The following is a 26001-nucleotide window of genomic DNA, read 5'->3' on the forward strand; positions in this document are numbered from 1 at the left end:
ACGTTCCTGTATCATACACTTTTTTTTTTTGTTGTAAACACTGCAATATTACAAAACAACACCATATTTTCGTATATTTGATTTCCTTGAAGGTGCTGATGGCATTCACTATTAAGTTCACCTACAGTACATGTGTAGGTTGAAGTTACATGGAAACATTGACATCTGTTTTATTTTAAATATCAAATAAAAATCATTGAATGAAATGAACGTCCTACACAGGCATATCAGTGCTTAACCCTAAATAGGCCGGGCTATTCCGGTAGATGATAGAGCCGGAGGGGCCATCGATAGCGCGATCGCAACGTAAATTACATGTAGCACACACATTGCCTGTGATGTAATTTAAGAAAACTGTAAAGTTGATTTTTCAAAAAAATTATCATTCATGCTAAATTATGCTAATTTATGTATAATGATGCATGAATTAATTTATGTATAATGATGCATGAATATCACACTATTTGTGACCGTGCACCACAAAACAAACAAAAAGTCACACCCCTTGATTTTTACGTGAGGACTGAAAACAGTGAAATGGGTCAACTATGTCAATCTTGAGTTTTTCATTTTTTCTGAAAGAGCTATCTTTCTTCTACATTATTCTTTTAAGTTTGGGATCATAACACAAATGGGAAAGTGTGTTATCAGCAGTTTTTATATAACCCTTTTTGGGGGAGAATATAGAATGATCACAGTGTATGTATTAGAGGCCCCTTTTCATTTCCTTGAAATCCTTTGTACATTCTTCACTTTCGAGTCTAATAACTTTTGAAAGGATAATGCTACTGCTTTGTTAGTTGGCATTAATCATGGACAGAATGTTTTGATAGAATATGCTCAATTTCAGCTTAATCTGATAATCCCTTCATTGTTGTTGCTCCGGTGGTTGACATCCTGTGTTTGTCCCTTTCATCGCACAGCTAGCGCTGCTTGGTGAAAGATTAAGCGGTTGAATAGACCTTGTACTTCAGAGCCTCTTTTCTCAGTTCACACTTTTCCAGAGTGTGTGCTTTCTTTCCAGTATTTAGGTAGGTTAGGGAGTCCACTTGAATTGAGTTATACATCATTTTAAAGCTTAGAGTCTGCTCTTTCAGAATCTGCCTTCAACTAAAAATCCATGTCTGGCGACGTTGGTTTTGTGATGCAGGGTCACATTTGGTATAAATCACTAAAGCTCAACAGGCACATTTTTTGTGTAAGTATTCTTTCTAGTGTCCTTATAGCAAATGTAGATGAAAAAAGATTGTGCCATTGTTTTTTGAATTTCTTATATATTTCTTTGTTTTTTTGACTTCCTGTTTTTCATTGTTTTTTTCAATGAAATTTGTCCGCACCATTGTTCCGAACATGAAAATGTGTTTTTAATTGATTTTATCTATAAAACCCCAAAATAATCATGTTTTACGAATTTGACTGTAAGCACAGTTTGCATTGAAATTGTACAAGAACATGTTTTTGAGCAATTTTTGGTCTGACATGCATGTACTATGCGTAACTTTGGAACCGCATGCCCGGGCATCGCAAATTTTGTGTCAAAAGATGCGGGAGACCCAAAAGAAAAAAAGTCATGAAACATCGCGGTGACAGCTTTTGCGACGGCGATACATCGCGTGGAATGTCAAGAGGGGCCTCCGAGGTCCCCACCCCCCCCCCCCCAGCCTAGTTAGAACACTTTCTTCAATTCTTATATATTGTGTCCATATACATGTACTTCATATTATACTCAAACTCATTACATATACTTGTGACAAAATGATGGACAATTTCCGTGACTGAAGCAAGATGACCAGCTGAACTTGTGTGATTATACAACTGTACAATGTAGTTTATATGTACAAAAGTTGTAATATGCCCTGCACTGAGATAATCTAGTTGAAAACACAGATTCTGATGGGTGATAGCATTGTTTTCGTAGGGCAAAACAAGCAAACAAACAAACATAAACACACACACACAGTGCTATTGCTGCCCCTGAGAATCTAGTGGCTTGAAACAGTGCATGATATTGTCGGCTGAGAATGAGAAGGGTGTTCAAGTTGCCTCAAACGCTATGGCTTTACTGGTCCACTCGACCTGCCAACTGCTGTCTAGTGGCATAATCTTGCCAACCCAGCTATGTACGTTTAGCAGGCTTCTCAGCACAAAGGCCTAGGCCATTCATCTACACGGAGGGCAGGTGGAGGGTGCAAAGATATCAGAAGCATTACTCCAAAAGAATTTAGCTTTTAGAATAGTCACGTTTAGAATAGTCATGTTTCTTGCCTCAAAACTCTAAATAAAACTTTGTAGCTACAAAACGAAGAAAACTGACAATCTTGGTGCTCATTTTGTGTGTACACTGTTTGTCAACTGATGACTTTCTGATTTTGATAAAGACCAAGGCTCTGTTTAAAGACATTTGAAGGTTTGAAAGTGAGATATACTGGTATTATAATTCGTGGTATCGTCAATGCACGGAAAACTTTTGCGCACGCTACAAAGCCCTGTCACAGATGCACTGCGGGATTCCTTGATGCCATTGTCACTTCTGGCTGTCTTCCTTGATGCCATTGTCACTTCTGGCTGTCTTGTGCGTGTCTTAGTTCCCATGCAATTCAATGCAATTTCTGTCTGCTTTTCTTTCATTGCTGCTTTTCAACTAAAGAAGAGTTTCAAATTTAAAAAAAAAATAATGATTTGCAGTCACCAGAGTCATGTTTCAGTACTGCAAGGCTTCAAAGTGCTGGTCACATGATGGAAAGCAAAGAAATCTTCAACAAAAAATACCCTGGGTAAAGATGGAACATGACCTGATGAGTGCATATGTGACCCTGCATCACAAAACCAACAAAAGGTCGCGAGACATGACTTTAATAGCTAAGGGCAGATTCTTAAAGAGCAGACTCTATAAAGCTTTAAAATGGTATATAACTCAATTCAAATGGACTCTCCTATCAACCTATCAAAATAATGACAATAAAGCACACACTCTGGAAAGTGTGAACTGAGAAAGAGGCTGTGAAGTACAGGGCTTATTCAAGCGCTTTAATAAATAGCAATCTTTACCTCACAGCTAGCTGTGGTATGAATGGGACAAAAAAAAAAAAAAAAAAAAACAGGATGCAAACCACAGGAGCAACATCAATGAAGGCATTATCAGATTAAGCTGAAATTGAGCATGCTGTATTAACACACTCTGTTCATGAGTAATGCCAACTGTCAAAGCAGTAGCATTATCTTTTCAAAAGTTATTAAAGTTGAAAGTAAAGAGTTTGCAAAGGATACGAAATGGGACCTCTAGAAGACATACCTCATCACACTACTCTTAAGAAAAAAAAAAAAAAAAAAGTTGTAGAAAACTACTAAAAACACACTTTCCCATTCATTCTGCGATCCCAAACTTAAGGATAATGTAGAAGAAGAATAATTCTTCTGATAGTATTTAAACTCAAGACTGACTTGGCTGACTGGTGTCACCTTTTTGAGTCCTCATGTAAAATCAAGGGGTGTAACTTTTTGTTCGTTTTGTGATGCACGGTCACAAATGCAGCCAAACTGGGGCAAGTTTGTCCCCTATTAGAGCTATCCCATACTGCATCTAAAACGCTGCTTTGCGCATGGCACTTACATTATTAGCTATTGCCGATACCAAGAATTGTCCCCAGTCTGTCTTTCCCCAAAGCAGTATGGATGTCAACTGGAGGAAAAACTAAGCACACTTACCCTCAGCACTGAGTCCCCCTATAGTGTTGGGTGGCTCTAGGAAGGGCAGCACGGCTGGGATGTGAGGGCAGATGACCGCAGGGCATACAGCGGGAAGAGATCTCCGCTGGTCAGGAGTTCTGACCCAGACTTCAGCCGGCTAACATTCTGACTATCGAGGATTATGACTGTGCTGGGTTTGATTGTAGAAAACAGCTGGAAATAAGACAAAGAAAACAAATTTTAAACAAGAAATAATATTAGGGTACTTGTATGTTTCAACAGTTTTGCTTTTGTAGTTCACAAAACACCTGATATTGGTGCTCATTTCACTGAGGGCTGCAGCAAGCCCCCAAAAATGTACTTTACATAGCATGATAGATTAGAAGCATTAATTATGTAAACATCCATTTCTCCAATACCTACATAAGTAAATGTTGTATGTTTGTGACAATTGAAATAAAAAAACATTCTCAGTGCATTATCCTGAAAGACGCATGCAGCAAATATGCTAAACTATAAAGATTGTCATGGTTTCTATCATAGCCTCTTCACAGACACAGCCAATAATCATTAACCCTTGCAGAGCTTTATTTGCCATTAGGCACACACATTAGAGTGATTATTCCTTTGGCATATGTGACCGTGCATCACAAAATGAACAAAAAGTTACACACACTGATTTTGCGTGAGGACTGAAAATATATGAAATGGGTCAACCTAGCCGATCTTGACTTTTTCATATTTTCTGAAAGAGCAAGTCTTTCTTTAACATTATGCTAAAGTTTGGGGTCATAAAACGGATGGAAAAGTGTGTTTTAGCAGTTACTCTTGAACATTTTTGGTAGAATAGTGTGATTAGGTGTGTCGTTAGAGTCCCTTTTACATTTCTGAAAAACCTTGCACACACTCTTCACTTTCAACTCTAATAACTTTTGAAAGGATAATGCTACTGCTTTGAAAGTTGGCATTAATTATGGACAGAATGTCGGAATGAGGCATGCTTAATTTCAGTTTAATCTGATAATCCTTTCATTGTTGTTACTCGGGTGATTTACTTCCTGTTTTTTGTCCTATTCATCGCACAGCCAGCACGGTTTGGTAAAGATTAAGCGCTTGAATAGACACTGCACTTCAGAGCCTCTTTTCTCAGTTCACACTTTTCCTGAGTTTGTGCTTTCTTTCCAATATTTAGAAAGGTTAGGAGAGTCAATTTGATTTGAGTTATACATCATTTTAAAGCTGAAAGTCTGCTCTTTCAGAATATGGTCTTAACTAAAAATTCATGTCTGGCGACTTTTTGTTCGTTTTGTGGTGCAGGGTCACATATGGTATCATTAGGCCAAAAAAAAAATTGTTGCATTGGCGTAACCCGCCCGACCCTAAAAATTCCGCCGACCCCATGTTTTTTTTGTTTTTTTTTTTGCTATCGATATCAAATATCTTGTTGAAAACCCGGAAGTGGAAACGGCTCTGGGGATATCGGATGTACGAGGGAGAGATCTAGCGCCTCGCATAAGCCTTCCTTGATCAGTACGTCATCAGTTTCCAACACGGACACGTACTCTAACAAGATTTATTCAGTGTATACGTAGCATTCAGACTGCGATGTATTGTGCACAGTTTTGCCATAGGTTTCTTGTGTGGAGAACTTACACGAATCTGTATATGTGGGACTGTAATAGAGATCGCCGTGTGCGATGAAAAGATCGTACATATGGGTCAATTTGCATCTATCTTATCTAAGTCAAAATAGTAAAATATGAAGTGAAAACATTCAGGATACGGATTTCAACATCTTTAAATTCTGTGAAGGGGTATAATTCCAGTAATATCGGCCTCATAAATGATTTGTAGAATAGATCGATGAACACAGCACATTCGGTGCAGCAGCTGTAACTGTTTACTGAGCTGAGCACGAGTTTTACACGTAAAATGCAGGTAGCAAAAAAAAAAAAAAAAAAAAAAAAAAAAAAAAAAATCCGCCCGACCGACCCTATTTGAAAATCTCATGTTATGCCAATGCAACAATTTTTTTTTTTTTGGCCTTAAACGAATAGAGACTGACTAATCCCCCTATTCTCTTTTGTGTCACCATGGCCACGACAGCAGCTCTTGCTGGAATGGCAATTGTTACGGTAATGACAAGAATCCTGATAGGCTGTTGCTATGGGAAGTTGCTATTCCAGCAAGAGTTGCTGTCATATCAACTTTCATGAAATGGGACCCCGGTTGGACAGAGTATACATTGCTTCACCCAAATTAGACTTGCTAATCTGCAACACTACGGCCCGAATTCACGAAGGTGGAACAATTGAAACCATGGTTTAAACCATGGACAAAGACCACAGTTTTTCATGGGGCGCCAAGTGTCGCATAGCCTGTTTTTTCACGAAATCAGACATTACATTGACGGAATTACCATTTCGTTAACGACGAAATGTGAACATTACGTCGATGAAATGGTAATTTCCTTGCAGAACTGACTGATTTCATATTAACGAAATAGGCCATGCGACACTTGGCGCCCCATACAAAACTACGGTCTTTGTCCATGGTTTAAACCATGGTTTCAATTGTACCCCCTTCATGAATTCGGGCCTACAAGTTGAACATCAAATTTAAAATGATTATGGAATGCTGACGCTTGGCAAGCTACATGTAATCTAAGTGCTTGGGCATGCAAAGGGTTAAAATGTATTAAACCAGAACATGAATGCAAGATCTGTTAATCCCTACCTGTTGGACCCAAGAGAAGGACTGCTCACTTGACACCTTTTCTCTGCACTGCAATAGGGCTACCTCTGGCCTCCCTTGCGTCTGTGAAAATCATAAAACAGTTAAAGCCAAATTTAAGAAGAAATCCACTCCAAAATTCTGTCAATTTCATAAAAAAGAGAAAAATATTCCCTGCAGAAAGGTGCAAAAATGATTGAAATCGGATAATAAGGAAGTTATGACATTCTGAAATTTCACAATTTTCCAGAAATCATGTCTTGACCAGGCGTTATGGATATTCAAATCATCAAGTTGACGATGTCATGTTCTCACACTTTCCTATTCATTTCAATAACATACAGATATGACAAAAATCTCATATTTCAGCTGATGAATACAAAAATTGCCTTAAAACTACACAAAATAGAAAAGAACAAATATTACCTCTTATATATTTTAGTATGAGAATAATGCATTTATTTCAATCTTTTTTTCATATTGAAAATGCAAGAAAACTTGTGAGGGCATGACATCTTAAATTTGAATATTCATAAGCACTGATCAAGAATTGTTTCCGAAAAAAAGTTGAAATTGCAAAATGTCATATCTTCCTTATTTCTTGTCTGATTACTGTCCTTTTTTAAACGTTCTCTTCTGTATTCTTTTCTCTTTCTTTTGGAGGTTGATAATTTTTTGGGGTGGATTTTCTCTTTATAAACTAGAAATGTCGCTATGGCGACTGCTATGCTTCCGCCATAATGCATGATTCCCCTAATAGGTCTATAGGACGTCTTGACAATGTGTGATGACAGTTTAACCCTAACTAGGCCGGGGGGGGGGGGCCTCCGAGGCCCCCCCCCCCCTCGACGTTCCGCGCGATGTATCGCTAACGTGAAAAGCTATCGCCGCGACGTTTCATGACTTTTTCTGTCGAGTCTCCCGCATCTTTTGACACCAAATTTGCGATGCCCGGGCGCGCGGTTCCGAAGTTTCGCATAAATATGTACATGCATGTCAGACCAAAATTGCTCAAAAACGTGAATTCGTGTACAATTTCAATGGAAACTGTGCTTACAGTCAAATTTCATAAAAGCATGATTATTTTGGGGTTTTATTGATTAAAATCAACTAATAACATATTTTCTCGTTCAGAACAATGTCGCGGACAAGTTTCATCGAAAAAACAATGAAAAACATAAAGTCGAAAAACAAAAAATACATAAGAAATTCAAAAAACAATAAAATACTTCAGAAATTTTTTTGGATGGCTCAATTTTTTTCGCTTATATTTGCTTAGGACACTAAAAAGAATATTTACACAAAAAAATGTACCCATTTCGGGCTTTATTTAGTGATTTATACCAAATTGTCTGATTTCATGCATCATTATGTATAAATTAGCATAATTTAGCATAAATGACAATTTTTCAAAAATGTAACTTCGTAATACTTTAGATTACATCATAGGCAATGTGTGTGCAAATTTTCGTCGCGATCGCGCGGTCGACGGCCGAGATCTTGAGGGGGGGCCTGGGAGGCCCCCCCCCCCCCCCCCCCCGGCTCTATGATCTACCTAAATAGCCCGGCCTAGTTAGGGTTAAAACAATTAGCAAAATATCAAAATGACACGATTGTCACAAATGTGTTGAATGTTCACTTTCCTTGAACTAGGTTTAATTGGATGATTTGAGGATTTTTACTTGACTTATAAGTCCGACAGCAAGTGTTGGTTCTATGAATTCAGTGCTTATTTACGTCGAAATAGGGCAATTTGTCAATCAGTTGCAATGAAACCATCTCGACAGAAGAAATTCATGAATTTGAATAACAAAGCAGTACCCGCTGCATGCTATAAGGATTAGAACCAACACTTGCTGTCGGGCGAAAGCTCGGTGGTCTAGTGGAGATGACGCCTGTCCGGTGATCAGGAGGTCGTAGGTTTGAATCCTGCTCGAGTATGTACGCCCATGATTTTTTATCATGGCTACTACTAAAAAACACTGATCAATTCAGTGCTTATTCACGTCGATGTAGGGCGATTTGTCAATCAGTTGCAATGAAAACATCTCGACGGAAGAAATTCATGAATTTGAAAAACTTCACTTTTGCGGGCACGTTAGGCATGACTTAACCCGTTGAAGACGGTTTGATTTTGCTACAACATGCATTTTCCATAGACACCTGCCCGAGTATACTCGGGACTCGTCCTCAACGGGTTAATATCAACAAACCTGATGCTAAGAATCTTGAAATATTTAAAGGTACAGATTGAGAATAGAACAGAATATGCTTGGTACTCCTAACTGACAGTTTTTTGGTTGGCTCTCTTTTTTTTTTTTTTTCATTTTTACAACTTTTCTTCTTTATGTAGTAAGGTATTGTTTGTCCTTCATCTTACCGCCAGACGAAGCAGGAAGAATCTTGAGGCGCTGTTTGACTCCAGCTGCTCAGGAGAGTGCTGCTGCCCCCACAGCACACGCTGCATAGTATCTCCCTTTCATCCGAACAGAACAGACTGTCTACAAATGCTGGATACAATCAAGGAAATGGGATAGAGAAGAGAGGCAAGATCAGATATGGACTGGGTCAGAAGACATTAACAATAAAGTGCTCTCAACCTGGATGAAACATAAGCACTGTCTTTAAATCATGCTCATGATAGGGTACTCACTTGCGCATTTGTCAATTACATTTCGGAAAGAGAGTAACAACACATATTAGAAAACATACGTTCACTCTTCAGCTATCCAACATCACAATACTTCTGACATCTAAAAAATTTAGTTCATAATCACAACTGAATAAACTTTAAATTAAAAATTTAACTTTAAAATCTAAATTTAACTCAAAAGTATATCATGTTCAAACTTTCCTCTATGCCCCCTTCCCCTCCCTACAGCAAACACCTGACGTACCACTTTTACATACAATGTACATGTACTTGTGTTCATGAGCTTGCTCTTTGAACACAACAGTCATTATGCACTTTCAAAATTCATTTTGTAAGCATATTTCACAAATCAAGAGTTGTATTAGTTAAACACAATTACATCAATAGCTGGGAGATACTATTTAAAAAAAAAAAACAAAAAAAAATTCACTCACAAAATTCACAAACGTATCACCAGAACCAGAACATGTAATAAGTCTGATGCATAATTCTTCAAAATAAAAGTCTATGCGCAAACACCATCATCATTCAGGTGTAAGCAGGTGAACCTTCACTCCTTTGAATAATATTTTTCTTTCATTTAATATACCTTGTCCGCCTTGGACAATTTAACATTAACAATGTCAGAATTTCGGAGCTTGGGTATTTGTTCCAAGTTCATCGTGTCAGTGCCGGCAACCAGGGACAGCCTGATGGTAGTGTTGCTGCCCGGAAAACAGTAGATGACAGGTTCGAGTCCCACTGGTTCTTTTTTTCCGACATGTTTGTTATTTACAGATCAGCAGTTGCGATCTTAACAAATTTAATTTGTAGAGGGAGACAAATTGAAGAAATTCACGGTACCTGAACCTTCACCCTTCCGAATAATCGATCTTTCTTTCATCATCATTATTTGCGGTCCTACTCACCTGCTGCTACCTGACCCACTGCGATAATGAGACACTGGCAATTCAGTTTTCCCTCTCCATCCAGGAGTTTCTTGTTCCACCTCAAGACAGGATCCCTACAGGAAAGAAGTGCAGACAGCAGTGAAATTGAGAACAATTCACAGAGAAAGGGAAAATGAGCATGGCCATATAGTTGAACATAATCATGTGATCTCTCACTAGACCAACCTCCTCCCCAAGTTAGGTGCATGTCTGGCCCGGGACCAAGCTACCTGGGGCCCGTTGCATAAAACTCCCACCGGACTTTTTTCCGGTTGAAATCACAAAATTCCGGTTGGAAGCTCCCAACCAGAGTTTTTATGCAACGGATTTTACATTCTTAGGTTAGCAACCTTAAAAAATTCAGGTTGGGTAAATCCCAACCTGAATTTTCTAAGGTTGCTAAAAAAGTTTTATGCAACGGGACCCTGGGGAAAACAGGACCCAATATAAACTGAAGTCTTCCTGTTCTGGACAAGAACAGTCACTGTTGTACTGCATAATATGGCCAGGGTCTAGTGTACCGTTGGTCAAAAAAAAAAGAAAAAAAAAATACAACAGGAACTAAGCAATAAAACTTTAAAAACAGTGAATCAATTCAAACACAAGTTCAGGGTATGAAACTATAACTTATTACCCACATTTTACAGAAAATCCCATCCGATTTGCTTCAGTGGTCAGAGAAAAATGAGAAATTTTGTAGAGCATGTCAGGAATCCCTTCCCTCCGAGTTCTGTCCATTGTGTTCACACATGAATATGCAGTTTCCAAGAGCATCCAAGTGCCTAACATGAACGAATCAGACCCATGACATGCATTACAATGATCCACATTCTGATTGTATTTTTTTTTTTTTGGGGGGGGGGGGGGGGGAGGTACTTTACATTGTACAAAGGCTCTGTCTGCATTGTATACCCCTGCCTTAAGACTGTGTTCTTAGATAATCCCTCTGTGCTAATTAACATGGCTATTAAAACAATAACATTCATGTTAGATTTCCAGTCACACACACACACACACAAACACACACAAGCACCAGTCATGAAAGTCTAGCAATGTCAGTACGCAGTAGACTTCAGTGTCAATTTACCTTAATAACACAAAATTAGATAAATTGATCTAGATCTAACAGTAGTAAATAGTTAGACAATGACTAGAATCTGGAGTAGATCAGATCTAGAATTCTAGACAAGATCTTGATCCTATTCCCACATCCTAGATCTTCAATCTAACCATTTCAAGAGTTCTACATCTCTCATCTAATTTATAACTAGAAAAGCACTCTGAGAGCGCTGAACTCTGCCATGCAGCTGATTTCCACCCATACACACGTCAAAAATTGCCCAATTTCCTAACATATGTGATATAACAGAAGCCGTTTGTTTAAGTCACCAGCTTCCAGACCAGGCTCTGCAAGTTGCCTTGCCCAAACAGAGCCCATGCTTTTAGTGTGTATGCAGACCTCAAGTAGGCCTACGTCAGGCAACATTGCCAGAGTTGTCATAATTAGCTTATTATGCTTTCTGACATAATTTTAGACGTATCAGCATCTGGCATTATGCTATGCATAATTTGGTTGTTTTTAGCATAATTCTGTTCTAATTTCTACAGATAGGAAATCTCCACGCAGTTTTTGTGCTGTGGTACCTCTTTTTGGTTGGTTTGTTAGTTTGGTTAAAGGGATAGTACAGTTTTGGTGGAGATGAGAATTGGGTTTTTAACTTTTTGCGAGATACCAAGAAAACATTTATGATATAGTACAGGACATACCATTTTAAGAGGAATTCAAAGTTTATTTGATGAAAATCGGGTTTGGAATGATTGAAACATCACAAAACAAAGTAAAACAAAGCGATCGTAATAAAGTGTGGGTCCCACACTTTATTAGAATTGTTCTTTTTTGATATCTCAGCCATTTCTAAACCAATTTTCATCAAATAAACATTGAATTCCTCATAGAATCACATGCTCTTTCATATCTCATAAGAAGTTTCTCATTATTTCAACAAAAAATGTTAGAAACCTGAAAATAGGTCTCAACCAAAACTGTACGATCCCGTTAAGTTGTGAGGACATATTTGTTTGTTTTCTGTGTGTGTGGTTTTTTGTTTTGTTTTGGCAATTGAGAGCCACAGTTCAGTTGGGAACATAGAAGTTGAGGACCTTTTTTTATCTCCCTGTACAAATTAAATTTGTTAGATCACAACTGCTGATCTGTAAATTAACAAACATGTCGGAAAAAAGGAACCAGTGGGACTCGAACCTGTCATCTACTGCTTTCCGGGCAGCGACACTACCACCAGGCTGTCCCTGGTTGCCAGCAATGACACAATGAACATGGAACAAATACCTTTAAGCTCCGAAATTCCGACATTGTTATGTTAAGTAGTCCAAGACGGACAAAATATATGAAATGAAAGAAAGAAAGATATTATTCAGAGGGGTGAAGGTTCAGATGCGAGTTTCTTCACTTTGTCTCCCTCTACAAATTAAATTTGTTAAGATCGCAACTGCTGATCTGTAAATTTACAAACATGTCGATGCCTGGAAAGCAGTAGATGACAGCTTCGAGTCCCACTGGTTCCTTTTTTCCTCATGTTTGTTAATTTACAGATCAGCAGTTGCGATCTTAACAAATTTAATTTGTAGAGGGAGACAAAGTGAAGAAACTCGCATCTGAACCTTCACCCCTCTGAATAATATCTTTCTTTCTTTCACCTTTTTTTATGTTATTTTTTTGCTAGTCAAAATGGGAGGACAATTGGGCACCACAATTTAATTTAATTTTTATTGGTTTATTGCTTGTCAGCCAACTGGGCACCATAATTTGTAGAGGTACCGTATATTGGCACCACAATTAGTTGACTTGATGTGACATATTAAATTTCATGGCAATTTAGCATAATCTTAAGCCATTTCAAGCACAATCCCGTGTTTTTCACTGGTCAGTAACACTGCCTACGTGCAGCTTGAACTTCTAAGGACCATAGAGTTAGACCCTTTGATTAATGATTGTCTGCAAAAAAGTCAAAATCTTTCAAAAATCCATGAAAATTCTTGGATCACTACCAGAAGTTCTTTGTGTCATTCAGATTTAACTGCATGTTTCACCCAAATCTTTTTTTCTTTTTTTTTTTTTTCATTTATTTGCACACAGACCGACAGTGACAAATAAACAAACCAACCAACGGCAACAAAAACATAACCTCCGCTCCAGGCCTCCTTCACCTTCCTTGGCGGAGGTAGAGTAGACCTCTACATTGTAGATCCATAGTAAAGTAGTCTGATTAGATGTAACATTACCTGTTAGTTACATTGTTAGTTATAACATTACACTACAAAAGAAAGGAAAGGGTAGAATTAGAACCTAGTAGAAGTAACGTTAGAACATGTATTTTACTATAAAAACCATAGCCCGACCAGACGCTGTGCGAAGCAACGTCTGACAGTCGAGGCATGCACCTTCAAAGTGGGGAACCACAACACAACTACAAAACTTATGAAAATTTATACATGTACATTTCTTATAAAAAAATGTATACGTTACTCACGTTAAGTGCATGCTTGTATTACAGAAGGTTCATAAGTTCATAGAGAGCCCTCGCGATAAGTCCATGGAACAAAAAAAATGACACTTTCTGGCACAATCCCTGACCATCAGGGTTCATCGTTGCAGAATTCAAAATGGCGCATTGACCACTCAGCAAATGATGCGTGCGCGTGCGTGGCTAGGAAGTGCAGCGATCTATTGCCTGCGTGTGCTCTTTGGCACAATGGTAGCAGCAAGGTCGACAGTGTGACCTTTATAATTAAAGTGCATTCAGATCGCGTGAACTGCCGATTATCAGATGTACCGTTCGCACATGCTGTATAAATCTTCATTTTCGGTAAGTTGTGAAATGTGTATGTCAATATCGATAACATAGATAGATAGGTTCTATGTAGCGTCATTAATGAAGATTACATTTAACAGTTAAATGAGTTTCAGGTGACAAAAAATGATGTTAAGAATCAAAACTCAAAAGCGATCGCAATGCGATCGCAGAGATGAGCTCTCGCCTTGTGGGTCATGATGGTACAGCTCTGTCACTATTTATACAGCGACTGAGAGCTGTGTATAGTTACAGTATATACCAAAAGAAACTTTGCGTTAATTTACTTAACGTTTCATTAACGCAAGCGGTTTCACCTGAATCGTTAGTAACGCAAGCTAACGATAGGGAAAATTAACGTTTGTAGTAACAATGAGTAACGATGAGTAACGATCCCTAGCGCAAATTAACGATGTTTCATTAACATTAACGATAGGTAAGTAGCCTTCGTCATTCAGCACTAGATGGCGCTCTCGCGCATGTACATCGTTTTCTACACACGCAGTGTGCTCAGTTTCTGAGCCCATTCGCGACGATCACTAGCTGTAGCAGTTATGACAGGGGTGCATTGATATCATTCTTTTCAAAAGTAATACGGCCGTACTGCAAACAACATGTTCGAATCACAAACCTGAACTACTTTTGCCATCCTGAATGTGGGTTTGCGTCTGCTACATACCACTAGTAGCCCGAGGAGGACGATCTGTTCGGCATGCTAAGTCGAAATTTCGCACTTATTTGTTGTGACCTTGGGTGTATTTTCGTACTTAATCCACATTGCGCAAAATATGGCAGTATCGACACTTCACTTTTTTCAAAATTGAAGTGTTTTCTGATTTTTTGAAAGGAAAATTTATTGACCTCACTTAGGCTCAGTATGTTACAACGGTACATGAAATGGACCTTGCAATGCCTGTTTCAGTGAAATTGGCTGGCCCGATTGGAGCCCGTGAAGAGCTTTGCGGTTGCTGCCGCGGAAGTCGCTATGGGTGTTGTGTGATTTACGACTGCCCGCGGACGCCGCGCGCTGGCTCAGCTCTCTACTTATGATGATCGGCAAATCAAAGCCGCTAACTGGTAGGGCGCTCGCTACTTTAATGGGAAAATCATAAACGTGAAAAGTTATTAAAATGCAATACAAGAAAACAAAAACATTGGCTGATTTCAACACTTTTTATGTGTATGGTAGCCCTACTACATACATGTATCGACCACCCTTTTTGAAACCGACCGCGTATACATTGGCGCACAGAACGCTTAGTACATGTACAGTGTACGCACTTCACTGCGCACAGAGCACATAAAAAGGATTGGCTTTGACTGTTGATGAGGATGGTGTGGGAAAACGCGAAAATTCACTGTTCACTTTAATGGTTTAAATCAAGGACAAAATTTCGAATGAATATTTTCACCGAATCGTAATGTAATGTCTATGGAAGTTTCTAAAAAGCTTTGTACAACTCGGTTTGCGTGCATTGTCAATGCAAAAACAGCGGTCGATCTCAATAAGGAGCTTTACCGCGGGGAGCTGAAACGAGGCCACGCAAGTTCGACGGCGATATTTTTGCACTGAAACTTGGAATCGAAAAGGGAACAACGGCATTTGATAGTGCTGGATTTTCTCAATCACGTAGGTCAGGTTCTTTACGTGAATTTCAGTGTTAAATATTCTTATCAAGCAAATAAACATTAGGCGGTCGATGAGTAGTAGGTCCAACCATACGTATCAATCGACGGATAGAAATTCTAATTGATCTCATGCTCATTTCATGGCTTGGTGTAGCCTGACCAGACCGCTGTGCACAGCACAACAGTCTGACATGTACTAGTGTTTAAACGTACGTAAACGACTGTCGCTTTTGACGGCAAGACCACAAAAATGTCTTTTATTTTGTTTGATTTTAACAGTAATACCACCCACCTATATCGTATGTTGCTGACGGTTGAGTTGAATTTGGTGTTTTGTTGGTATCCAAACCTTATTGTTGAATTTTTCGGAGTAGATTGTGCGATGATTCACAAAATTAACGAACAGCCACGAACGCTCAACCCGAGATACCGTGTTAGCATTTTACGTACGCCCGTGCGTTTCGTGTGTGATACATTGTACGTAAAGCTTGTCGTCTTCTACCATGTATTTCCGCGCGTGCTGCTCTCATGATATGACGTCACTCCGACTACCTCCGACTACCTACGTTGTAGCATAGGAGAGTGATTGCCATTCAATAACACGCAGAAGATGAGGAGTGAAGCAATACGGACGCTCACAGACCTGATTTTAAGGACGGATTTCGGTAGGTTTTTGATGTAATTAAAAAAAGATACGCATACCGATTATTGGATGATTATCATAGATTACGGGGATTCCTTATATTTCAGTTTTCCACGATTCAAAAAGATAGTCATGAAGGAGTCGCACAACCACCACTGAAAAATGACAAGTCTGCGAAGGAGTACACGTGCAGCGCTGTCGCTTCGCCACAGCGGCTGCGTGTAGTTAGGCTTGGTGTAACAGTTACATCTGATTGTGCCACCGCTACTATAAGTTATAACCAGAAAGTGTACACTGACCTACATGTTCTAACGTTAGGCCTACTTGCTTCTACTCTAACCAAGGAGCTACTACAGACATGGAGTCCCATCAAGCCAACCTTCTTTGATCTAGCTTCGATGCCGCTCCGACGAACGCGCGTATACGCAGCGGGGAGCCGAGCGTGATTTACGACATCTGTGTCCGCGTCCGTGGCATAATCGCCCGGGTTTGGCGTTTCTATTGCACGCTTTGGTGGTTTCCGCACTGCGTTGTGATAAACATTACGGAGCGATCGCGTTTTCATCGGGGAAAACCCACTTGTAATCCGTAATTCGGAAATGTGTGTTTGAAGGGGGAGGTGCGGAATTGGTTGATATTTGTGCGGTTTCTGGGAGACACTGCATAATGCATGCGCTCGATCGCGTTCGAACTGCTTGATTTTGCTTGTTCAATTCGTTGTGTACCGTCCAAACATTTGTTCGATATGGCGGGTTTTGACGATATTGCGGACAGTGAATTGTGTAACCTGTTAGAAATCGAACAGTTGGAATTGGTTCCCGATGATTCTGAGATTGATTCAAACAGAATGTCGATTTTCATTGTATTTTTGGCCTCCCCAAATCGGTCTTTATACACCAATTCTACACTACAGTACAGCACTACAGCTACAGGTACCCACTTGCATGTTTTCGTGTCCGTAGTTGTGAAAATATGAGGGAAAGCAAGGAGCTACTACAGTACTATTACAAAAAAAAAAAAAAAAAAAAACTAGCTCCTAGGGGAAAGGAACAGACCATGGCATGGGATGGAAAGGCAAAGGAGAAAGCCGAAACGGCTTAAATTTACTGATTTTATTTTCACGAATTTCGTGAGTTAAGACATGACCGAGTATCACATATTTATTTTATCAAGCTTCTTACTCTAAATTTTGATCTATAGTAAACTAAGTAACAATTTAGTTTTATTCATATTCTTAGACTTAAGTTAAATCTTAAGACTAAAGTTGATTAATCGTGATGAACGGATAATCGTATTCGTAATCAAGTCTGAGTCTGGGCAGAGATCAAAACTTTGTCATGAATTGATGACTAACACAAATATGAACAAATGGGACTGTACGAAGACGTGGGCAGACGACAGTGTCGCCCACCGTCATCTCACTTCCAATGCATTTTAATATGTGTTGGCACCTGTTGGTACTCTTATGCTCGGTTGCATTCGAAAGGTTGAAGTATCCTCTTTCGAACGGAATTTCTTTAAAAGTTCCCACAAAAGTCATGTTTCATGCAGAGGAATTTAAAAAGCGAAGGTAATATGGATCGTATTCGTAATCAAGTCTGAGTTTGGGCAGAGATCAAAACTTTGTCATGAATTGACGACTAACACAAACATGAACAAATGGGACTGTATGAAGACGTGAGCAGACGACAGTGTCGCCCACCGTCAGCTCACTTCCAATGCATTTTAATATGTGTTGGCACCTGTTGGCACTCTCATGCTCGGTTGCATTCGAAAGGTTGAAGTATCCTCTTTCGAACGAAATTACTTTAAAAGTTCCCACAAAAGTCATGTTTCATGTAGAGGAATTTAAAAAGTGAAGGTAATATGGCATGTTTTCATACATATTTCATCATAACTCACCCATCTCAGGTCCAAATTTCGCGAAATAACGACTACCAGATTCGAAATTTCGTTGTGGATTCGATGATTTCGATTGCGCATACTAAAATGGCTGACTTATGGACTGCGCATGCACAAAAGAGACGTGTGTTTGTTTCGACAATTTTTAATCTACTCCACTAACGGACAGAGCTGCGGCATCGAACTTGATCTTGAAAGCGCGCTGCAGCTGTCACCGGGGGCAAGATTTTGGTGATAACGTCGCTGCGGCACTTTGAAGTTAAGCGCGTTGCGTAAAGAGTTCGGTCGTAAATTACTCTGTTGGGACTCCATGTCTGTAGTAGCTCCTTGCTCTAACGTTAGGCAGTTCTATAAACTGTAAGACTGAGTGTTACTACTAATTCTATTTCTAGTCTAACAGTTACCCTTTCCTTTCTTTTTGTTTTCTATGCCAATAAAATAATAGGGTCTAGATCTAGTAATGACTCCACTCAAGACAATTCATGTTCTAACACATGTTACAACTGTAACTGTTAAGTGTACATGTAACTCTTACAAGTCAAAATAAAGGTTGTTCAGAGAGCATAGAGCACATTAAATAACTGTGATTTGGGCATACTCGTGAAATAGGCCCCACCACTGCGTGTCCGTACAAATACTACGGCGGCTCGCGTGTTTATACTCGTGAATTCAGCCCCACCGTGTGGCGTTCATCGGTAGATAAGCACGGCGGTGGGGCTTTCTTCCACAGTAAAATACTCGTGACTGCGGCCCCACCAAGCGGCGTTTACGCGAGATGCATACGGCGGTGGGGCCGATTTCCACAGCTTAGCATCTTTCGTCCTCCCTTTCTCCCGTCTTTTCTTTGGTCTTCTACTTTTTATTCTCAAAAGGACTCCCTAATGTCCCTTGACTAATTTAATGGCCAATTTAACCGTAAATACAACTCTACCTAACCCTAAACCCTAACCCTAACCTAACCTTGCTTGCTAACGCACGGGTGCACGCGCACTGCGGTGGGGCCTATTTCACGATTTTGCCGTGATTTGTGAATGAATGACATTTAAAAATGCGGAACTGCACCCCAGTCGGTTCTCCAGCCTCGCTGTGATCTGATCTGTGTAGGCCCGCCCTGACCGAAAACAGCTTCCCTTTTTAACTCCGTACCGGTGCGTTGAAGTAAACATTAAAAGGGCAATCAATTATCAATTCCGTCCGTGATAAAAATCCGCGCACAGATTTTTATGCCATAACCGTCAGGCGGCGCTGATTATCATATTACTTCTTTTGACTTACGGTTGTGGCTTTTGAGAGTCTTCATTTTCTTCGTCAGAATCGTCTTCCGTTACGCCCTCGGCCCGACTCTCCGGGAGATCGTCTTCACTCTGGCTATTCATTTTCCAGCAGAATGGAGAAACAGCTACAGTCAGGGGTGTTGTTGTTGTTTTATACTTCGCTGATGCTTCGATGCGCTTTCACACAGCAAGCAGCTGCAATTATTTGGTCGCTAGAGGGTGTTCTCACTGTGTGTAGTATTTTCGTCACAATTTTATTTTACAGCTCATCAATGTTGTTGTTGCCCCCACCCCCCCCCCCCCCCCGAGTTTGTGTTCACTCACTGGTGCTGGTCAGCGAGGGTCGAGGCAAGTCGTTCGAGCTGTTTGTCTGTATAAAATGTATTATAAAGTTTTTAGTAAACTTTCTCACACAGCACAACGAAGGCTCTGCCAACGAGAACCTCCAATAAGACAAACAGTGAGACAAAAAAACAAACAAAAAACAAACAAATTAACAAACAAATTTTAACTTCTTTAAGAAATCCAATGATCCCACAGAAGCCTGTCGAACTTTACGGAAAGATATGAAGTCCAATAGATATTAAAGGGTGTGTACAGTTCTGGTTGAGGTGAGGATTTAGCTTTTAACGTTTTGCAAAATGTTCAGAAACCACGCACTACGAGATGTCAAAGAGCTGCAAAAAAAAAAAAAAAAAAAAAGTTTATTTGACGAAAATCGGTTTCGAAATGGCTGATATATCCAAAAACAAGGTGAAACAAAGAGATCTTAATAAAAGGCGTGGCCTGTCGCCTTTCACTTTTTTGGATATCTCAGCCATTTGAAAACCAATTATTTTCATCAAATAAAATAAAATGTTGAAATGCACGGTCCTTCTTAAAATTACATGCTCTTTTCATACTTCATAAGAGGTTTCTCATTATCTCACTTAGGAATGTTCAAAACATAATTATATAAATCCCCACCACCTCAACCAGTACTGTACAATCCCTTTAATCCTAACAAAAAGTCATGCAGGCCCTATCTGTCCTTTAATGGTTGTGAAAAATCGGCCATTCAAACATCGCGCGTTATCTTGAAAAATCCAGGGTACTTAATTGACACGTGCTGAGCTTGATAAAAGTAATGACGCCGACTGACTTTGATATCACCTGAACAAAATTGATCAATCATTTATTTCAATGAAACCTCTCTGCACATAGGCCCTATTATAATTAATATGTCAAATAGGCCTATAGTTAAAGGCCTAATTGCAATGACTGAAGCTCTATCATATAGGCCTACTATAACTACGCGTTTGTAGATATTCATCAGTGTTCATCATTTAATGCGAACACATAATATTATTATCATTCATCTCATTATATCCGATCGTTCGTGACGTTATTCGAAAGTTTGGTTGTCCTTTCGAAGGTTTCAGGTTAATCCGGAAATGAAATAACCGTTCCTTAATAATCCAATCGTTTAAACTTTGTGGCGTTATTCCGAACGGTTCGTTCTTTCTGATTAAAAGGTTCAGTCCAGAAATGAAATGAGGTTCATCGTAAATCCAATCGTTTGTGGCGTTATTCCGACTATAGGTTTGTTCTTTCAAAGGTTCAAAAATCCGTAAGGTTCGTTTTAGTCCGATCGTTTCTGAGGTTATTCTTATAAGGTTCTTTTTTCGAAGGTTCATTAATCCAAAAATGAAGGTTCGTTCATCTGAAAAATAACGAAAAGAAGGTGCGTAGCTTACGAACCTTCGGAATTACAGACCTTTTATGTCGTTTTAGGATCAACGAATCTTCGGAAAAACGAACCATATTTCATATTTTCGTTGATGTTATAAAAGGACATAAAAGGTTTGTAATTTCGAAGGTTCATAAATCATGTGTTTGTGTGTTTCGAATAGTTCAGGAGTGTGATTTTTTTTTTTGCTTTATTTGTTTTTGTTTTGTTAATCTTACAGAGTTGGTTAACGTGTTTTGATTTTTTTTTTGTAACGAGTAGTCAAACATTATGCAAATTGATGGCAACAGCACATTATGTAAGGTAATATCCTGTAATATACTTATTGTTTAAAGCACATATTGAAAAAAAAACACTAAAGAAAACTCATTAACCACCAGTAGTTTTGATATTTCCACAATCGTGAATATCGGCGCGCGGTGATTGTAACAGACTAGTTATCTCCATTTTTTTTTCCGTTCCAAATTAATGGTTACTTAGAGCACATTAATCAGACCTTTTATTTCAAAAGATTTTTATTCCCCCTCTCTTTCTCCCTCTTTCTCAAAAGCACCAGTATCCTATCTGATACAAGATGTTTGATTTTCCAAAATCATTAAATTTTTGGTGAGTTAGGAACATCCAATTTTGATGAATTGTCATCAGAATCTTTTCTTTCTGAACAATGTCTTCAACTGAAACAATCTTATACAGGACTTTTGCACAACCATACAAGCCTTCTCAATAATGTATTTTAGAAGTAACGATGGACCTTTAATAGTCAACTATACCTATGAGAATGACTTAGAAAAAGAAGAAGAAGACGACGACTTTTGCACGGTCACCATGACATAATATACTCAATAAAGTACGGATGGACCTCTTTTACATAATATAATACTTGTCTGAATGTTAACATTATCTATCCACCAACAACAGTACATGTACTTATAGTCTTGCATCAACAATGGCATTTTGTTAATTGCCGTTGTGACGCTCTGAAAAATGTTCTCGAGGTAGGGGCTGCAGAAATATCATTACCCCTGCTGTGGCCTGCATGCATGCCTGCCTGGATGCGATAATAAGCTGGCTTTCCTTTCAATGATTATAAAATTATGAAGAGATATCGGTATTATGTTGGGGGTTTTTTAAAGACGAAAAACAACAACAGTATAAGACCTATGTAGGAAACAGTAAAAGTTTTCCCTGCGGAATTTTGACTTGCTTTGATCATAGGCATATAGCTATTGGACTCTGCAGTAGTAGTTTAATTCTATAGAATTTCACTATTTTTTAAAAGTGTCTTTTTGAAAATATTGCTTGAAATATAGATAGGTCCTATTATAGAATAAGATTCCGAAGAAAGATCTTATGAATTAACACTTAATAAACCCCGTGACCTGCCATGCACATCTACAAAATACGCCTACTGTTGGTAATAATCCAATTAACACGTCATGCAAAGAGAAACTAGTTCATGGCAAGAGGATAGATATTGATTGCCGATATTCCCATCAATTTCTCATATTCATCTACCGTTCTTTTTTTTTATTTTTTTTTTTTACTTTTATACTCTTCATCATGCATGATAGCCAAGGCTATGCAGCCTATAAGATGCTCACAGGTATAGTGCTGCGTACCTCCCTAGTAATGCTTCGACGAAGTTATTATAAGATAGTTTGTAAAGAGTAAAATCTTACGAGTACACGTGTATATTATGGGGAACTATACAACAGTGAAAATTCATCAAAATCAAGGAAGTCATGAAAGAAATGCATTTCCTGAAAAAAAGTTTCGAAACTTCAAATTGTCCTTACTTCCTTATTTTTTTCATCCCATTTTGATCAAAATTGTATTGGTGTGCTACTGAGAAATTCTTTCCCAGTTCTTACCTGAGTCATTAATCTGCTCTCGATCTGCTATGTCAATGTCGTCAGCCCACTCAGAGGTGGTAAGAACTAGAATTTTGTAACCGCAATCATTCCAAATCTTGTTGATACATTTATTTCAGTTCAATTGGAAGGTATGTTTGTGCAGGAAGGTGAGACCTCTCTTGTTTGTGTGACTTTTCTCCTTGTATAATTGGTAGAAAACTAATAATTTATCTGGGGTACTGCAACTTAAAGGAGACCTCCGGATGATTTTCAGATTTTTCCATTACACTTGAACAACTATAAATCAGTTATACTGAGGACAGAGTTTCAGAATTTGTGATAATGTGGATGAAGAATAAGTATATTTTCAGAATTTAGAACAAATTGCAATGAACAAGGATGATGACATGGCAGAGTCACCATAAGAATGCATGAGTTGGGGCTCAAAGAAGCAGAACAAAAGAAGAAGGCGCATGCATACATTGGCTACACAGGTGAACTCGCAAGCAAGCGGTATTGTAATGAAATTGCACTGCTACATTTCTGAAATATGTGAACCTCCTATGTCATCATCCTTGTTCAGTGTAATTTGTTTAAGGTTTTTCAAAGTATTGTTTCTCTGGTCAAGAACCACAATAAATTCCACAAATCTATACATGGAGTTGTCGATTTATGTACTACATGAAGTGAAATAATGAAAATCGTCTGGAATGTCCCTTTAAGTAGCGACAGGATCTTACATGATCTAGGCCCCTTCTAGACTGTGAGCATCGTGAACAAGTATGTGAGGTCATATCAATGGGGTTGTTGTTGTTTTTGTTGCTGTTAATAATATTTGAGTTCCTCATTCCCCTAAGAATATTTACGACGCCAAATCTTTTTTATAAAATTTCTCTCCCAAATTTGGAACCTTGGGTGTCCCCCCTCTCACGGTAGGGAGTTTTTGAATTATATATCTTAAAATGGGGCCATTTGGTGCACACAAAAGTGACCTTTTTCAGCATACTTTAAAAAAAAAAAAAAAACTCATTATGTTCAAATTGGTGATAAAACCTGTGTTGGTCACTTATTACAAGTTCGTTAATCGGTAAGTTGAAAACTGCATAAGTGCATTAAAAAAAAAAAAAAAAAAAGTTGCTGACTAGCTAACCTTACACCTTCCTATAAAGACCCCAGCCCTCGAAAAACAATTGTCTTTTACAAAAAGTGGACCTTTTGAAAATTTGGGGTCGGGAGGTGAACCCCCCCCCCCTTGCATACACCCATGGGGTACCCTTCACCTCCTCTTTAGTGTTTACTCTTTTCCTTTCATGACGTGAGACAAACTTTGAAAGTATAATAAATACATCTAATGGGAATGCATCTAGCAGTACGATACAATAATGTAATTTCCACAATCTGTTGACAAGTGGATAGACATACACGTACTTTAATTTTGGTGATTCGCGTCTTTATATCGCTTTTGCGTGGCGCGTTTTAGGCCGGCCTGAACAAATAAAAAACAGAATTTCGACTGGTGTACACACATGGACGGTATATCTTCTCGCCACGCTTACTCCAAAATTAATGTAAATAAACAGCGGACTTGCAGACCATAGTGGTGCATGCGCCTATTGTAAGTGTACCGTATTTACGGCATACACACACTGGCAGTGCAGCTGTATCATCACCACCACATGCGTCTGTAGAAGTTGTGCGGCAATCGGTGAGTACCAGTCCACTGGTAAATTTACTGATTATTCAGCTACCTGAGTCCGCTTAGGGTGTAGAAATAATGATTCTGACTTATCTTGTAATATCAATTGTAATATCAGTAAATGACTCACATTTTATTAGAAGACATAACATGAGTATTCTAGGCCAGTTGTCATCAATGTAGAACCTTTAGTCCATGACATTGAGAAAGCTGTAGTGTTAGTGTAAGTTGAGTAGTGCGGAATTGAGATGGCAAAACAACGTTAACGTAGGCCTACCCGGTAGCGTATTTTTTATTTACACGCAAGCCTGTGGCTTTTCGCAATTTAATTCAATGAAACCGCTTGTGATGCGTCTATGCTTACTCCGCTCAGGTTGCGAAGAGTTCTGTGGGTTACAGTGCCTCCGCTCGCGCCGATTCGATTCGTACACGTGCATCAGTGAGTGTGTGAAAGTTTTGCTTGCCGTGGTAGACCTGCATCCAACAAGTCCATGTACGTACATTGTACTATGTAAACGAGTGAGAGTGCGAAAAACAAGACAATACAAAACAAAAAAATTGAAAGTTATGGAATAGGCTGGTACATGTGCATGTACATGTATCAGAGAGTTCTGAAATAACATGATCGCATAATCTAATGACACCTGAATGGAATGAAATACATTGGAAAATCATGCTTGCCATTTTTCTCATTTTAAAATTAATACATTGTATCAAAAGTATTTGTCTTTCAAACCCCCCCCCCCTCACTCTCTTATTTCCAAAACGTCTCTCTTCTCCGTCTCTCCATACATCATAGTATTTGTTCCAAATACAAGCTCTCTCCTATCTCTCTTGACTCCCTCTCATATCACATGATTTCTGTTTCTAAGACCCCTTCTATATATAAATATACCGTTAGTGCACCAGTTTTCGACAGGACCCAGATTTCGACACCCAGCAGATAATTCTTATTAAATTTTATACTCGGTACAAACGTCTGACTTCAACAATCAACCAAGTTATCAATCACATTTCTAGTCTTATATAAACACCGTTTGTCACTTGTCATCATAATCCGACGGTAGAATATTTAGGAGAAAAGCAACACAGTGTCAGCAGAAATTTTGATGTCGGCCATTTTCAGGGGTTCACACAATATGACGCATTTTGTAAACATCGCCGTAAAATGAAATTCACCCATGCCGGTTATCTTACTTTAGTATCAGTTTGTTTGCCAAATCCTGATGTTTGATTTCATAATCGTCTTTAGTAATTTCATAACTAAATTCGTGATAAATGAGCAAACTTGTAGAAAGAGTTGGCTTTGAGAATGTGGCACCAGATTTCGACATTCCCATAGTAAGACACGTTATAGAGGAAACAACAAGTTCTTGCGCCGGTACTTTGCTGGTTTGCGTCCAC

General features: G+C 38.9%; 1 protein-coding gene across 1 annotated transcript in view; it reads right to left on the minus strand.

The window, feature by feature from the left end:
* The window catches only part of LOC140242767 (proteasome assembly chaperone 1-like), a 34608-nt gene extending 15170 nt beyond the window's left edge, over window positions 1-19438 (minus strand). Inside the window, 7 exon segments of the mRNA XM_072322525.1 lie at window positions 3706-3747; window positions 3750-3900; window positions 6424-6504; window position 8402; window positions 8801-8930; window positions 9982-10076; window positions 19321-19438. Coding sequence (XP_072178626.1) covers window positions 3706-3747; window positions 3750-3900; window positions 6424-6504; window position 8402; window positions 8801-8930; window positions 9982-10076; window positions 19321-19421 — 601 coding nt within the window. The 5' untranslated portion in view covers window positions 19422-19438.
* Window positions 19439-26001: the final 6563 nt, after the last annotated feature.

Source organism: Diadema setosum, chromosome 19, assembly GCF_964275005.1.
Source record: "Diadema setosum chromosome 19, eeDiaSeto1, whole genome shotgun sequence".
Taxonomy (NCBI): domain Eukaryota; kingdom Metazoa; phylum Echinodermata; class Echinoidea; order Diadematoida; family Diadematidae; genus Diadema; species Diadema setosum.